General features: G+C 41.7%; 1 protein-coding gene across 3 annotated transcripts in view; it reads right to left on the bottom strand.

The window, feature by feature from the left end:
- Positions 1-17524, bottom strand: part of DISC1 (DISC1 scaffold protein) — a 380218-nt gene that overhangs the window by 201202 nt on the left and 161492 nt on the right. For all 3 annotated transcript variants that reach the window (XM_047702999.1, XM_047703001.1, XM_047703000.1), the window contains one exon: positions 14614-14802. In XM_047702999.1, coding sequence (XP_047558955.1) covers positions 14614-14802 — 189 coding nt within the window. The remainder of the gene's footprint in view (positions 1-14613; positions 14803-17524) is intronic.

Below are 17524 nucleotides of genomic sequence, written 5' to 3'. Positions count from 1 at the left end.
TCACCTGCTTTTCCTACCTATTGATAAATGTTTGTAAATTCTAAAGGCTTGAATACAGAAGTTTAGTCTGTCACAATTCAGGCAAAGAAACTTGGAGAAAAAGAAGGAAGGAAGTAAGGGAGGGATGGAGGGAAATGAAGGGGAATTTATACATAGAAATATATTAATATTTCAACTACGACAACCTAGTTTGCTATTCCCAAGCCAGATTAAGAACCACTGTCCTCCAGCATCAGCTCCCAAGACCATCTCTTCCAAGGATCACCTGCTTCAACGCTAACACAGATTTAGCCTTCTACAAGCTCGTAAGAAAACTGCTACCCTGACTCATGGCACCTCCTCACCTTCTCCCTATTCTTTCATCAAAGTTCAGAGGTAGAGAATTAAATACGATATCATTCCCATACATGAATGCAAATAATAATTTTTTAAGCAAGGCAGAAAAAAAGATCAGAAACAAGCCAGTGTCTTTATGGCAAATTTCTCTAACCAATGTTTTAGGGGACCCATCACAGCATGCTTAAGGGATGGGGGTTAAAAAAAAACTCACGTGCTCGCTTCGGCAGCACATATACTAAAAAAAAAAAACTCACATGATTTAGGCACTGAGAACACAGAGGAGAATTTGCTTTGGAAGTCTCCACTTCTATGTCCATATATGATGTAAAGTCAAAAGAATAGTGTGTTCCATGTTTGGTAATTAGATGTAAACGGCTATACTTTGGGATAAAAGGAATCATGTCTTCCCCTTGTATTTGCACACAAGTGCCCTCGTACATCTCGCCCCGACAGCCAGGAGCTGCTTTATATATCTAACAGAACCTGGCAAGACAAGATGACCTTTCTAATTGTCGTTATGAGAAGCACAATTGCAAGTAACTTTGAAACATATGGTAAACTTCATTATGCTAAAACAGAATAGCTTCTACTTTGGGGTTCATGATGAATATTAATGTCAGAGCTCCTGAGAAAAATGTGCTCTAAATTTTATATTGTATAAACCCCTTTCAAGACCAGAGAGAGTGTTTATTTATAGTCTTCAGGCTTCTTCATAGATGCTATTACATATTCCACTCAACGTGGCAAAACGGAATGAATAATCACAGAACATTAAGGGAAGGATAATGATCACCTTCGCCATCTCAGGCTAAGCTCCAGGCAGGGGGAGGACAAAATGGCGCAAGGAGGTACACAGAATGTACGTATGGGAGGGTCCGTGGGTTCCACGGCAAGAGTAGTCAAGACACAGATGTCACAGGGAGCCAGTTCTGGGGAGATGGTGGGGTGGAGTCACACACTTCATCCAGAGCACATGGAGACCGAGGGAAGTTCAGAGGGTCAGGGGGAGGGACAAGGTGAACTTAGAAGCAATGTAGGGAGTGGGCGCGTGGGTGGATAAGGGCATGGGATATCCCAGAGGCGGAGGGAAGAAACCAGAAAAGCATAGGGAAGCCAATGGAGAGCAGCAGAAAGCCGTGGGAAGACGTGGTCTGAGAGGCCAGAGTCGCTGATGCCCCATAGCTCCGACAGGCAAGAAGCTGCCTTCTTGAAGCCCAGATCATAGTAATTTACACATCATCCCCAGAAAAGGATCTGTGACCTAATACCCAACGCCGCCTACTGTCTCAGGAGAGAAGGGGAGGGAGCCCTGGCCAACGCAACAGCTCTCGACGAAAAGCTGGTGACAGTGTAAAAGGTCATCCCATCTGGCATTTTTCCAGGACAGGGAGGCCGTTTTTCTGCCACGTCCTTTCCCTCTCTCCCTCAAACTGTCCTTTAGCAGCCATAGACGCTCTCCCTCAGTCTGTGAATTAACAGCGTGCTTTGGAGGGAAAAATCCCTACAGTTAGAAACTATTTTTCTAATGGATCAATTTAAGAAAAGAGAAAATTAAAAAAAAAAAAAAAAAGACAGGGGGTGCCTGGGTGGCGCACTCAGTAAAGCATCAGACTCTTGGTTTCCGCTCAGGTTGTGATATCAAGGTCATGAGATCGAGCCCTGTGTCATGCTCCTTGCTCAGCACAGGTTCTGCTTGGAATTCTCTCTCCCTCCCTCTCTCTGCCCCGCCCCCTGCTCGTGCTCCCTCTCTCTCTCTCTCAAATAAATAAATAAGTCTTAAAACAAAAAAGTCAAAGATGGTGAGGTACTACACATCAGCTGCATCACAAAGGAAAAGGAAGAAGGTGGGTAGGAAGCTGGACCCCTCTCTCAGTTTGTGTATTTTAATGGATGCAAACATGGAAAACAATGCTTCCCCCAAACGCATTGTAAAAAGTGAAGCCAGTTCATTACAGTCCCAATTGCAGTAGTTCCCTAAATGTCGCCTGAGTTTTAAAGGCCAGGCCCAATGAATATTAATGCGCAGAGTGGAGACAGACAACCTTTCCTGGGGAAGACCTGTCTCTCGCTGTTTGTGACATTATTTGTACCCAGATGTCTTAAGAAGCTTCAGAATTTATCAGCTCAACATGGTATCACTGTATGCAAAAATTTCTTCTCTCGCTCTGTTACTAATTATGATAAGGGGTTAATTTCACACATGTGCATACACATAAAGGAAAAAATTATAATAACCATATTATATAAAGATGAGGAAACCATCGAGTTCCCTTCCCTTCCCCCTAGGATGGACAAAGTGCATGGACAAGAAACTGTGAAAAAAATTACAAAGGCACAAAAAGAAGCGAGGTCAGCCTTGCCAGTGGTCAAATGTATGCAGAAACAAGGTATGAACTAAATATTCTCTAATTATTGTTGTTACACTAATAATCTTTTAAGAAATGACAGCAAGTATAGGAACAGATGCATTGGTAGCATCAAGTAAACCGGTATAATTCTTCTGAGAGTCAGTTTGCAACATGTCCTCTGCCAGAAAGCAAATCATACTCTTTGGTCCAGTAATCCTGAACTGGCATTTCATCTTTAGAAAGGAATTCATAAAAATGATCACGAAACACATCAAGATAAGGACTAAGCAAATCATGGTATATTGAGTCTTGGGATGTTATAAAGACCATAAATAAGAAACTGGCATGCTCGGTCACAGCAGGGAAATGTGTGTGATGAGGAACACGGCTCTGGAGCCAGAAGGTCTGAGTCTCAGTCCCACCCGACAACTCCCTTAGCTCACTGGGCCTCAGTGTCAGCATCTGGAGAATGGGGTTGACAAATTTATTGCAACATACAGTTGCGAGGCTTAAGTGATGTGATGCTTTCATTACTGCCATACAAGGCTAATGGCAGGGAGTGAATTCTCAGCATGTAAAAGGGGTGCACATGCTTCAGACATTGGGGTGACACTAAAAATGAAACCAGGAGCTCTGTTATAGACGCTGTATGATGGACATTTTCTGTTCGGCTTTGAATATGTGTTTTAGGGGCGCCTGGGTGGCTCAGTGGGTTAAACCACTGCCTTCGGCTCAGGTCATGATCTCAGGGTCCTGGGATCGAGTCCCGCAACAGGCTCTTTGCTCAGCAGGGAGCCTGCTTCCCTCTCTCCCTCTCCGCCTGCCTCTTTGTCTACTTGTGATCTCTCTCTGTCAAATAAATAAATAAAATCTTTTGAATATGTGTTTTATGCTTATGCTGTTTTGTGGAATAAATTTTTAAAAAAATTTAAACCACTAGAGTAACCCCAAGAATGTGATAAGCTTCACCTTCAGAGGATTCTTATATAATCCACAGGGGAAATTACTTTGCCTCCAAAGGTCGATGCGCTGCTCGGATTCCAGACCACTAGGAATTGCAGGGTTCGGTGACCATCTCAGGGCAGACGTGGAATCTGGTATTCAGCCCCTACTGCACCTTAGTCTCTGGCGGGGGGGGGGGGAATGGGGTTCGGTGAAAGGCAAGCAGACATTTGCCAAATTCTAATTTCCTGTCTTGCCAATACAATTGGGATACACAGACCAAAGTCAACCGCTGGGTCACATACAGAGTTAAAGAAAAGAAGCTCAAGACTGCAGGTCCCTTGCTGAGCAAGACCAGGTTTCCTCTCACTAAGGACCCCCTGAAATCATAGTCTATTTACTTTAGGTTCTTAGTTAGGGAAGGGCAATACAACATTTGGGGATATACAAAGTGTAAGCCAGCCACAGTGACACATACAAAAAGGGAGATCTTCAAAATAGGCTAAAATAGCCAAAAGTTAAAGATCATTTGGATAAATAAAAGGAGAATTAAAGGGGCACGTAGGTGGCTCCATGGGTTAAAGCCTCTGCCTTCAGCTCAGGTCATGATCCCAGGGTCTTGGGATCAAGCCCTGAGTTGGGCTCTCTGCTCAGTGGGGAGCCTGCTTCCTCCTCTCTCTCTCTGCCTGCCTCTCTGCCTTCTTGTGATCTCTGTCTGTCAAATAAATAAATAAAATCTTAAAAAACAAGGAGAATAAAAAAGGTTGGTTATAATTAAATCTCAAAGCAAAGTTTGCAACCAGTTGTTAATGAGTTATGAAGACTTTGGAAAGTATAATGTCAGGACAGAAACACAATTACATTCTGTAACTATGGGGGGCATGAAAAATACAAGCATATCTGGTTTATAAATTTTTGATGCTATCAAGTCAGTAGATCTTTAAGCAACTCTTGGTGGTTTCTGCCATGCTATAAATATTAAACTGGCGCATTAGCTTAGGGTTGTCCATGGTGATCCAGCCCTCCCCAATTGTCTAAAAATCTGAGGGAAAGCAGGTGAGACAGGATGTCTATCCCCAAATACAAATGTGTGGTGGGCCCCAGGCAGTCGACAGCAGGACAACAGAGCAATCGGGGAAACACTGATGAGCACACCTCCTCTCTTTTACAAGAGCTACGAAAACCCGAGAAATCAAATTAACAACAAATAATGGTCTCTCAAAAAAAGTATTCCCTCTTGGATTGCTAAACATATGGCAGCTTCAAAGAAGAGGAAGTAGCCGGGGAAAATGGAAGGAGGCCATGACTCATGGCAATGTCGAGGAGGAAAAGAAGAGATTTCATACAAATTTAATCACTGGGAAAAATTGTGACAGCATAAAACATGTCACAGCACCAATAAAACTGAATTCCGGAAAACCTCGCAAAATTGGACTCAGCTGAAGAAAAAAAAAACAAAAAACAGTCCTAGTTCCTCAAAGCCCTGAATTACAGAATAGGTTAAACATTTTATTGCAAGTGCAAAAACTCACTCAAAGAAGCTTAGAAAGAAAACCATCACATTCTGCAAGGTGGATTCCTTGGGATCAACAGGCTGGCATAGCGGTAAATTCCTAGCAAACAGGGCTTATGGTAGAATCCTCTACCAGAAACCCAGGAGAGTATGTCAACCTACTTAAGAAGGCCTGTACTTACAAGAACACAGAGGAAAACACTGACATTTAAGCATTTTAGAACAGGAAGCGGAACGGTCAATGGTTCTTTCAAAACATATCAAAACGTGGATTGGAGTTGACCAATGTGTACCCAACTCAAGTGTGATAGTTCATCTTTTTTTCCCCTATTTTTGTAGAATACAAGGCCCCTTCCATGATAAAGGATTTCAGTTTTAATACAAAATATGTTGTCATAATAACGGTGATAACCTCTAGGGCCTCCTACCGAGTGAAATGACCCATCTGGTATCAGGATGTTACAGAGAGCAGGTCACTGTTTCAGGCAGGAAATACAGAGAGCATACTTAGAAATTTCAAAGAGCATACTTAGAAAAAAAAAAAAAAAAAAACACCCCAACAACAAATCACCTCTTTTCAGGGTATGCAACATCCTCAAGAGACGGTTTCCAGCAGGCTTTGTTTTCACGGTCGTGACCAGGAGGGCAGGATTTAGGCGGGATGGTGAGGCCGAGGGATGCATAGAGAAGTTCATGCTACAAGTCAAGTTCACGAGGATTGTGCAACTGCAGACAAGAAGGAATCGAATCCGGGCTCCTACCCCCCCATCCACGCGCCCCTGGACAAAGCCTCAGCCTCTTCTTCTACAAAACAGAGACGGGGCTGGAGCTGGCCACGCGCTGTCCAGAGGATTAGGCAGCTGTATAGGCATCGCGACACGGCTCGGGGCCTGGCACAGAGGAAGGGCTTGAGAACAAAAAGAAAAGGAATCCACGTCTGTTACTGAAGAGAACATGACAACATACAGGGGATCACTCCCTCCTCTGCAAGAACGTGGTAGACCCACAGTAGCCAGAGTTAATCTGTGCGCACAACAAGGGGTGCGGTAAGTACACTCTGGACGTCTACAGTGAAAGAGCAGAGGGAGGAGGCTTACGAGGACTCATTGTTAAGCCTCTAAGGATCTGTATGAAGTCACAGGAACACCTCCATGAACACCTTCGCATTGAGTCCTATGACCACCGAGCTCTAATAGTCATAATAAGAACGATACGTTTTTGAGTCCTAACATAAGGCTGAAGTCGTTCAGTTAACTGAGGGAGCCACAGCTCCCACCCAGGGCCGTTTAAAATCGGGGGTGGAAGGAAGAGTCGCACAAAAGACAATGACCCAGATGTGATGCACTCTGCCGTCCATGGTAGGGTCTCTCTCAACAGATCAGCCCTCACCCAACCACAGCCAACAGACACTCCTCAGGGATCATGGCCTTCCCACTAACCACTGTCCTTGGCTTAATCTTCAGGAGGGAGCATGTGACCGTGAGAGTGTGTGTGTGTGTCCATCCACAGGCAAGGGCGAACCAATGTCATTGAAACCCCAGAATCCCGATGAAATCAAGAAAGACCAGGAAGGACACTGTTTCCAAGAATGATCCACAAAAACGTCAGAGTCACATGCACACCCCATCACACAGAATCCTGTTCCCCACTCCAAACAAATCAGCATACCAAAAAACTGTGTGCAGCGGCTGGGTAGGAAATACAATTGAAATCATCACTGTGTTCCCAGGTAGGGGTCATGGGACTGAAGTGTGGGAAGGGAGTATAGAAAGCAAATGGGGAGACAGGCGGAAAAGAAAGTAACAAGGAAGGACTTCTCAAGTTCACCGGAAACGGCAGAGAGCAAGGGAATGGACAAAGTCCCGGGGGCAACTGTGGGAACGCGAGACCAGAGGGACAAGTAAATGGGGACTTTGGTGGCCTCAGGGACTGTCTGATTCACTCTGGACCACGAAGGCCTCCCACAGAGGCTGGCATACTGTAAGTGCTCAATAAGTGCTCCGAGAAATGATGCATGGGTACAGGAAAGTGCTGCGTTGTACGCAAAGCGACTGAGGAGCACGGAAGATACAGTGCCTTGGTCAAGGTCAGTCATTCGTCAAGCCTCACATGGTGACGGCTCTCCATGCCAGGAGCTGCACAGAGGATGAACAAGCAACTGAAGGGAGAGGAAACTAAGGCCTCCTATGTCTGAGCACAGGCTTTTTACACTGCTGGGAAGCGGCCTCCCAAAGGATATCCCAATTTTTTGATAAAAGAGGGAGGAGGAAGTTCACTGCCAATGTCAAGTGCAGAAATTCGCAGGCAAAAGGGGTAGCAGAGAAATAACCACACTGACAGAGAGGCAAGGATATAACCAGAAAAGGAAAAAAAAAAAAAAAAGGAGAGAAATTTAAAATGCAAATATATATTTAACTGATAATAACAGTAATAATAATTTTATCAGTAAGATTCATCAGTGATAAAAATGTAGAAGTTCAGTCCATGGAAAAACCTGAGAGAGAAAGATTATGGCATTTTTTTTTTAAAAGGAGTTCTTCTTCCCTAGTTCGTATTGTCTGTGTTCTCAAAATTAAACAAAGATTTCTAATTTAAGAAAAGCAGATGCAAATAGCATATTCCCCATGTAACAATCGAAGTTCTGCCACACACAGAACCGGCAACACCCCTCTAGTTCCAGGACAAACAGCTCCGTCCTCAGTCGTCAAGAGCTGGATCGCTGTTCTGGTCCCAAGAGAGCAAAGTCTCCTACCATGCAGACCTTCCTCAAAGCTCAGAGGGAAGAAGGGACCTTCGGTGAATATTCCACAGAATAGGATCTCTGGCCACTCTCCTACATCTCTAGTCTCATGTTTGAATCATGTCAGATCACTGGAAGTTTCCATATTTAAACGTAATTAGCCCAAGCCCTTACTAATTCATCCCCATGGTATTATTATCATTTCATGTGTTTCTCAAAAATTGGGGAGATTTTAGAATGGCTCCTTTCCAAATCCTTTTTGCCAAAACACTGAATCAGAATTTTTGTGGAAAAATACGTACACACCCACACATCTAAGATATGTATACATTCAGTCTCCCCATGAACTCCTGCTTAGGAGGCACCCCCTTTCCAGGCAGGGAAACATGGAGAGTGTTTGTGCATCTGTTATGAAAATCTGTCTGTGAGGACTTCCCAGTATGCTCTCCAAAAAAAAAAAAAAAAAAAAAAAAAATGCCTTCAAGGAGCGCCTGGGTGGCTCAGTTAAGCATCCAACTCTCAATTTCTGCTCAGGTCATGATTTCAGGGTTGTGAGATCGAGCCCTGCATCTGGGACTTGAGATTCTTTTTCTCTCCCTCCTCCTCTGACCATCCCCTCCCTTATTCACACATGCTCTCTCTCTCACAAAAAAAAAAAAAAAAAAAAAAAAAAAATGCCTTTAAGTATTTAACACCACTCCACATTCCTGAAAACTTTGTGCTTTTAGCTGCTTTTGAGGAAGATGGATGACACTTCAGTTGTCTTTTTTGCTCTGGTTCCTGGGAAGCTCATTATCACATGTTCTCAGCTAGAATAATCAACACTTGTCATTGGCTTTTCTTCCATCTCAACTTCTAAATTCTATTTTTGTTTGTAATTGTGTTGTTTACATCTCCATTTCCTACACACACCCACACACACACACACACACACACCCCACGGCACGCAAATTCTACTCTTCTGTTCTAATTTTTCTTGAAAGTTTCCTCTAAAACGTCTGATAAACGTGGACAGGAGTTGTTGCCTACACATGCAGATCGTGCAAAGCGCAGGATCTCTAAACTGAAGGTTTTTTCGTAGTGGGGGAGGTGATTTCTGAAAGAAGTTAGTGGCACCTGTGGACTTTCAGAGTTAAAGGAGCGCATGTCTCGCTAGAGAATGTCCTACTTCCTTTCATCAGCTCTTTCAAGCTCAAAAGTTAGGGGGTAGCCCAAAAGTCTGGTCAGGATGGCATCAGCTTGGGCCCATGGCCTTTCTAATCTAAAGCAAAAGGCAGATATAGCAGTTTTCTCTTATGCACAGAGGATGTTTCCAAGACCCTCATGGATGCCTGAAACCACAGAGTACTGAGCCCTATGTATTCAGTGTTCTTTATTATACATATATATCTATGACAAAGTTTAACTTTCAAATAAGGGATGAACAACAATCACCAATGATAAAATACAACAATTACACTGCGAGAAAACTTTCATGAAGCTGGTCTTGCTCCGTCTTTCAAATACCTTGTACTATACTCGCCCCTCTTGTGATGGTGTGAGAGGGTACAATGCCAACGTGATAGGAAGAAGTGAGGTGAGTGACATAGGCGTTGTGACGCGGCATCAGGCTGCTAGCGACCTTTACAGGATTCATCGGGGACCATCCTCCCGACGGGGGTCGATGGTAGGCAACCAAGACTGCAGAAAGCAAACTGTGGATAACGGGGAAGTACCGAATAGCCCCAAACCATAACTGAAAAATGGACTCCCCTTCAACTTTATTACACTTAAAAACTGCTCCTTGTCTGCCCTGTTCTTACTCATTGAAAGACAAATGAGTTAAAGCTGAACACAGGCAGCCATCACTCCCAGTAAAAATGAAATCCTGCCACTTGAAAGCCTCACAGAGAATCCCTTTACGTACATTACGGAGCCTCTACACGAATTCCTGACAGCTCAGTGGGCCACAGACCCTGCCAGATTTTTGAGCTACATCTGCAGTATCTTTTCTATTCAGGCAGCTGGCATAAAGTGGGAAACTTCATTAACATGCTAATGATGTCCTATTTAAAATTCTAGCCCTGATTATTCTGTGATTAAATCTCTCCCCTTGACGTCTGCTTCCTTTATATCTGAGTTATAGTGCGAAATCAACAATATTAATGAAGTACAATACAGATTACCAACGTATACACAAGAGATGGAAGAAGTTATATATTTCTCAGGGTTGTCTTTTTGCTGAAAAGCAGATGTAGCAAACTAAAAAAGTTACTGGTTGTTGGTGTTTTTTTTAATCCCAGCCCCCCTTAAAAAAATTGAAATCCACAATAATTAAAGGTTTATAGATAATCTCCATAATTCAGGGGTTGAAAGCTTTTCATTCTATTTCACTGTGCTTAAAGTTGCTCAATTCACCAACGTGTCCTCCTGAAGTCTTACAGAGAGCTGATACAGGTTGAAACACACCCCCTTCTTGCCTCTTCACAGAGACTGTGTCACTGTGACAAAGTCAATGGATTCAGTGATGATTTCTGTCTTCCTTTGCCCTTGATTACTCTGGCACATTTCAGGACTTTTTCATCATTTTGCTCTGTCTGCTGACACCCCAATATGAATATCCCACTCAGACGACTCAAGCCTCTTCCACAAAAGACAATCAAACTTCCTCTGGTCTCACGAAATTAGAAAATGAATTTGAAGAATTAAAAAAAGAAGAAAAAGAAGATCCAAGGTCTGGGTCTATAATTCAAAGTAGAGGAGTCGAGGAACAATATGGAAATAAAGGAATGTTTCATTTTTAACATCTGGTCCCAGATGTTATATTTGCTATTTTCAAAGACACCATGCTGGACACTGTGACAAAACAAATGAAAATAAGGACAGTACTGTTCCTTGATCTCAATTGAGCCAGCCACAGAAGAGGTAATAATGCTATAAATGATCAACAAAGCACTTCCCATTGGTAAGAGTTCTCTGTATAAGAGATACTGCTAACTGCTCCCCAAAACTGCAAATCTCTCCTTCCACTATGGAACCAGACCCCTGGCTGGACTTGGACATACATGTGGCTGGGTCCGCCATCTTGGACCAAATGACACCTATCGAAGGACACAGATGAACCAAGGAGAAGAGGGTGGGTCGCTGTCCATCAGGGAGTTGCCTGTCCATTCCCAAATTACCTTCTTCCCATGTGCCACATTCTGCAACTATTGCTGGAAACCAAAATCTGGGGGTTTTTTAAATAATTTTTACTTATTTATTTCTTTTCAGTGTTCCAGAATTCATTGTTTATGCACCATAGACAAAATGGATGCATTCCTGGAAACCTATAAACTTCCAAAACTGAAACAGGAAGAAATTGACAACCTGAATAGACCGGTATCTAGTGACGAGATTGAAGCAGTGATCAAAAACCTCCCAAAAAACAAGAGCCCAGGACCTGACGGATTCCCTGGGGAATTCTACCAAATTTTCAAAGAAGAAATAACACCTATTCTCCTGAAGCTGTTTCTAAAAATTGAAGCAGAAGGAAAACTTCCAGACTCTTTTTATGAAGCCAACATTACCCTGATCCCCAAACCAGGCAAAGACCCCACCAAAAAGAAGAATTTCAGACCAGTATCCCTGATGAATATGGATGCCAAGATTCTCAACAAGATCCTAACTAATAGGATCCAATAGTACATTAAAAAGATTATCCACCATGACCAGGTGGGATTCATCCCCGGGATGCAAGGGTGGTTCAACATTCGCAAATCAATCAGTGTGATAGAACAAATCAGTAAGAGAAGAGAGAAGAACCACATGGTCCTCTCAATTGATGCAGAAAAAGCATCTGACAAGATACAGCATCCGTTCCTGATTAAAACTCTTCAAAGTATAGGGATAGAGAGAACATTCCTCAGCTTCATAAAATCCATCTATGAAAAACCCACAGCGAATATCATCCTCAATGAGAAAAGCTCACAGCCTTCCCATTGAGATCAGGAACACGACAAGGATGCCCACTCTCACCACTCTTGTTCAACATAGTATTAGAAGTCCTAGCAACAGCAATCAGACAACAAAGAGAAATAAAAGGTATCCAAATTGGCAATGAAGAAGTCAAACTCTCTCTCTTCGCAGATGACATGATACTTTATATGGAAAACCCAAAAGACTCCACCCCAAACTACTAGAACTCATACAGCAATTCAGTAATGTGGCAGGATAAAAAATCAATGCACAAAAAAAAAAAAAAAAATGAATGCACAGAAATCAGTTGCTTTCTTATACATAACAAAATCTGGGTTTTTTTTTAAGAATTCTACATACTGCTTATTTCTTAAACAGTTTTATTTTATTTTTTTTTAAAGATTTTATTTATTTATTTGACAGAGAGAAATCACAAGTAGGCAGAGAGGCAAGCAGAGAGAGAGGAGGAAGCAGGCTCCCCGCCAAGCAGAGAGCCCGATACGGGGCTCGATCCCAGGACCCTGGGATCATGACCTGAGCCGAAGGCAGAGGCTTTAACCCACTGAGCCACCCAGGCGCCCCAACAGTTTTATTTTAAAACATTTTATCTAAGAACATGAAGAGTCAGCTCATGGCACATACATGTGTGGACATACTATTCCTTTGTATTTGGTCTACATTTAAAGCTCTACATTTAGAGCTCCCTCTGAATCTTTAACTCTCAAAAGCCAACAAATGGCAGACTATGGACTTTGGCCTAGTTTTACTGCATTTTGAAAGATAAAAAGCTTCAATCTACTAAGGAATTCGTTATTTATTTATTTATGTACTTACTTATTTATCTCCCATTACTCTCATCAACCCAATATTATTAACTTGGTTGACCTGAGGCCAAGTCACCTCAGATTGGTTAAGAATTACCTTCAGCTTAAAGCACAGGAAAAAGGGTAGCTGATCCAGCAAAATCTAAGTCTAAGACATAAAGAACGTACTTGCCACAGTAACGAGCCATCTGCAGCTTACAATCATTGATGGTAACAATCTCTCATCCCATTTGTTTATGTTTTATTCATCATTTTGGAAATACTTAGTAAAGTGACAAGGATGAGATTCAAAAAATACTACATGGCTCTTTTTTTTTTCTTTTTAAGAGATATTTATGGCTTTCAAGAGCTCAACTGAAGCTGGACTAAATTTGCTGGACTAAATTTGTCCAAATTGGTTGACATCTTCTTTATTCTTAGATACTATGGATTCCCCCATATTGAGCCAAAAGTTATGTAGTGAAAACAAGAGAAATTTCATAGTGTTTATGTTTATACATTTGAAAAGTCTATAGCTAAAATTCATTTAAAATATCCAATGATTTTTGCTATCATGACTTCATAAAGCACAGCATCCCATCTTAGGAAAAAGTGTTGTTATCCCTCAATACCCTAGTTACATAGTCAGACTCAGATTACAGTCTCTACATATTTGGCAAAAAAGAAGCCTTGACCTACAGAAGGGGGAAAAGAAAGATAAGAAGCCGTCGTTGCCTAGCCAGGTTAGGCCTGCCCATTGTGAAGGAGACACAACAGTTTGTAACATTTCGAACCGTTCGAAACAACCAAACGTCCCATCTGTGATTCAAATAACTGAAACCTCTTTTTACAATTGAGTAAACCTTTCAAACAAAATTTATTCATAGTGAAAAGACACCTAATTTCTGCTAACTAATTTCATATTTCTTTATTTGGTTTTGAATACTAATCTTCATTTACTCCAATCTGTGGAGTATTTTCGAATAGCCATATTTCAACTGTGGCTACCTAACAACCCATTCTTTTCTTATTTCTTTTTAAATAAGAATGCTTTGTAAATATAATTATTTATTAGTAGATCGGTCTTTCATTTTCCTAGTAAACAGCATTTATTATGGACTATGATATTCTATGTATGACCTCTAGCCTCTAGCAGCTTCTACTTCTGGAAGAAATGCAAGAAGGCAGACACACACATGTGCACACACAGCTTAAAAATCTTTATAAGTTACCTCGTTTACTCTGTATCGCTCAATCAGCCTATGAGCTGGATATTCTTCTCGTTTTACCAGTTTAAAAAAGACGGGTTCTAGCATCTAACATATTTTAAGTCTGCATTTATTTCTCAGGATTGCTTTCTTCAGATTAGAAACTGAATCACTGTAAATTCTTTACATTTTTTTTTTAAAGAAATAAGTTTTCACTTTATCAGTTCAGACTGAACGAGCATCTTCTAAGACTTATCCCTCAGGGAGCAATCCTCAAGGTGACCCCAGCTACAATGGGAACGGTAAAGAACGCAAGAGTAAGGTAACCGCTCCGACAGGCGGAGACTTCGGTCAAGGCAGCCTTGGCCTCTCCCATGTCGTTCTTCTCAGAAAGCTCACACACAGAAAAGCCACTTCATGGTCTTCATTCAGTTTTCTGAGTCACCCGGCTCTCATCTGTGATTGTGCAAGCCAGAACACGGAGCCAAGGAACAAAAGGAACATAACTGTCAAACAGAGAAAATTCTCAAGACCTGTGCCAAAGGAAAGATTGCTCTAAATGATCACAAGGCTATTAGCAAATGGAGGGTAGAGGAGGGGGAGAAAAGACATCGCATGTGAATAGCGAAACAAAAGCTGACAAGTAATTCTACCCCATTTGCCAAGGCTCCTGCCAAAAAACAAAATCCTCCAGGAAGAGTGTCCCATGCTCCAGGATGCCCTTCACAGTGATGCTCACAGAGGGCACAGAACATCCCACCGGGCCACGGTTGTGACTGCTTACCGTAGGCGGTCTCCCCCTCGTCCAGCTGTCTTCTCAGTCTGCTGTAATCTTCCTTCACAACACCCAGCTTTTGGACATTCCTGGAACTCAGTGCCCGAAGCTTGTCCAGGAGTCCCTCCAGAGCTTCCCTTTCTGATGTTAAAGATCTAATCTCCTCGCTGAGCTCCTTGGCTGTAGAGAAATGGTTTCCTGTAGCACATTGCAAGAGAGAAGGAGGGAAAACAAGTTTGACAGCATCCCCACACATGGAAGATTTAGCAGCAGCTAGTGTGCACCGACAGTATGGAGAAAGAGGGCTAAGCTTTGCAAAGGCATCCAACTGCAGGGATAGTCTTCCGTGGGAAAAAAACACTGACTGTCCCCCAGTGTCTCTTTATCACCTTATTTTTGTTAGGTCTGTTTCAAATCTTCCATAGCTAGTCCATGTCCTTGTGAAACACAATGACACAAAAACGTCCAAGTGACATCCAGGGAAACACATGGTATGACTCCATTCAGATATCCAAATGTCAAGGAGGTGAGATACTACAGTGGAGTGGAAAGGGACTAGCCATTGGAGTCAGGCTAGACCTAAATTCAAATCCTAGCCCTCCTATTACTCAACCTGCATGACCTTGAGCAAAGAAATTAACATACGTAATTCCAGGGCAAACTTCTTATAAAATAGGGTTGTACTAACACCTGTATCACAGGTGGCTTCAAGAATAAACACGAAATTCCGTAAAGCACTAAGCAAAATATGTCATGCGTTGCATCTAGCAAGGTTGTAGGATACAAAGGCAATATACAAAAAGCAATTGTAATTTTAAAATATCAACAGCAAATAAGTAGAAGATGATTTTTTTTAAATACTATTACAAGATATTTTAAAGCTCAAAATACTTAGGGATAAATTTAAAGAAACATGCACAAGACCTCCACACACAAAACCATTTTAAAAACTTCTAAGAGAAATTTAAAAAGACTTCAGTAATCAGAAAGACAGAATACTATATATACATATATTGGAAAACTGAATATTTTTAACATTTCTCTCTTCCTCAAATTCATCTATTCATTCAAATCAATTCCAATCAACATCTCATGATGGTCTTTTGGAGAAACCAATAAGCTTATTCTAAAATATAAAAGAAAATGCACAAGGTCTAGATCAGCCAAAAAAAAAACAAAAAACAAAAAACAACAACAACAACAAAAAACCTTGTCAGGTGGAATGAAGAGAACATATCTTACTTGATTTCAAACTAATGCAGAAGGTATTGATCAAGATAGAATGACACCGGCATTAGACAAATAGATAAACAGATCAATGGAGTAGAACAAACAGTCCAGGAGTGGACCACATTCACACAGTCAACTGATTTTCAACCAAAGTGCGAAAGCAAGTCGATGAGGAAAAGAGAGCACAACTGACCCTTGGATACCACAGGTTTGAACGATGCGTGTCCATGTGTATGTGGATTTTTTTTTAATAAATACAGTACAGTACTGTAAATATATTTTCTCTTCATTATGATTTTCTTAATGTTTTCTCTTTTTTAAAAGACTTTATTTATGTGACAGAGAGAGATCACAAGCAGGCAGAGAGGCAGGCAGAGAGAGAGGAGGAAGCAGGCTCCCCGCTGAGCAGAGAGCCCGATGCGGGGCTCGATCCCAGGACCCTGAATCCATGACCTGAGCCGAAGGCAGAGGCTTAACCCACTGAGCCACCCAGGTGCCCTGATTTTCCTAATATTTTCTTTTCCCTACTTTGCTTTATTGTAAAAATATAGTAGGTGAAATATGCAAAACACAAAATATGCATTAATCAACCCTTTGTGTTCTTGGTAAGGGTTCCGGTCAACAGTAGGTTACTAGCAGCTCCATCGAGGGAGAGTCAAATTTTTGACTCTCAGATTTTTGACAGTGTTGGGGGCTGGCACCCCTGACCCCCACATTGTTCATGGATCAACTATATTTTCAACAAATGGTAATAGAACAACTACCTACAGAAATGGGGAAATTTTAGCTTTGATCCATACTTCAAACCCTACACAAAGTTTAATTAGAGACGGATCACAGAAATACATGTGGTAGCAAGAACTATAAAGCTTGTAGAAGAACGTATAGAAGACTTATCTAACTTTGGAATAAGCAAAACTTTGGTTAGAACCCAGAAAACACTAACAACAACAAAAAATAGATAAGTGGACTTCATCACCATTAAAAACCTCTATTCATCAAAAAACACCACTAAGGAAATGAAAAGGCAAGCCACAGAATGGGAGAAAATACTTGTAATACATAAATCTGACAAAGGAGTCAAATCCTATAACCCAATAATTAAAACCCCAATGACCCCGTTGAAAAATGGGCAACTGATTTAACAGGAATTTTACAGTGTAAGATATGCAAATGGCTGGTGATCATATGAAAACTGGTTGGTGGTTATTAGTTGCCAGAAAAATACAAATTAAAGCCATAGAGATTCCATGACAAAACCCTTCCAATGGCTCAAATGAGCAGACTACAGCTGTCCAGCTGGCAAGGACGCAGAGCTACGGAGCTCTCGTACACAACGGGAGTGTCGACGGCACTTCTCTCTGTTTCTCCTCAAGTTAAATACACACCTGTCCTTGGACCCAAAAATTCTATTTCCAGGTATTTATCCGGGAAGAAATGAAAACATGTAACCAAAAAACAGTTGTACTCAAATGTCCATAGTGGCTTGACTTGTGATAGCCCAAATGAAATCTATTGTAAACCAAGGGGAGAAAAGCAGAAACACGGGCCCATGTACACAATGGAAGACTACTCTACCACAAAAGGGCACCAGCTCTGCATATACACAGTGATATGGGGTAGCTCAAAGAAAAAAAAAAAAAAGACGTAGAAGAATGCATACCACGTGAATCCACTGCTACTAACTTCT

Source organism: Lutra lutra, chromosome 14 (assembly GCF_902655055.1).
Source record: "Lutra lutra chromosome 14, mLutLut1.2, whole genome shotgun sequence".
Lineage (NCBI taxonomy): Eukaryota > Metazoa > Chordata > Mammalia > Carnivora > Mustelidae > Lutra > Lutra lutra.
Note: the sequence above shows the minus strand (reverse complement) of the source record. Positions and strands in the feature narration are given on the sequence as shown.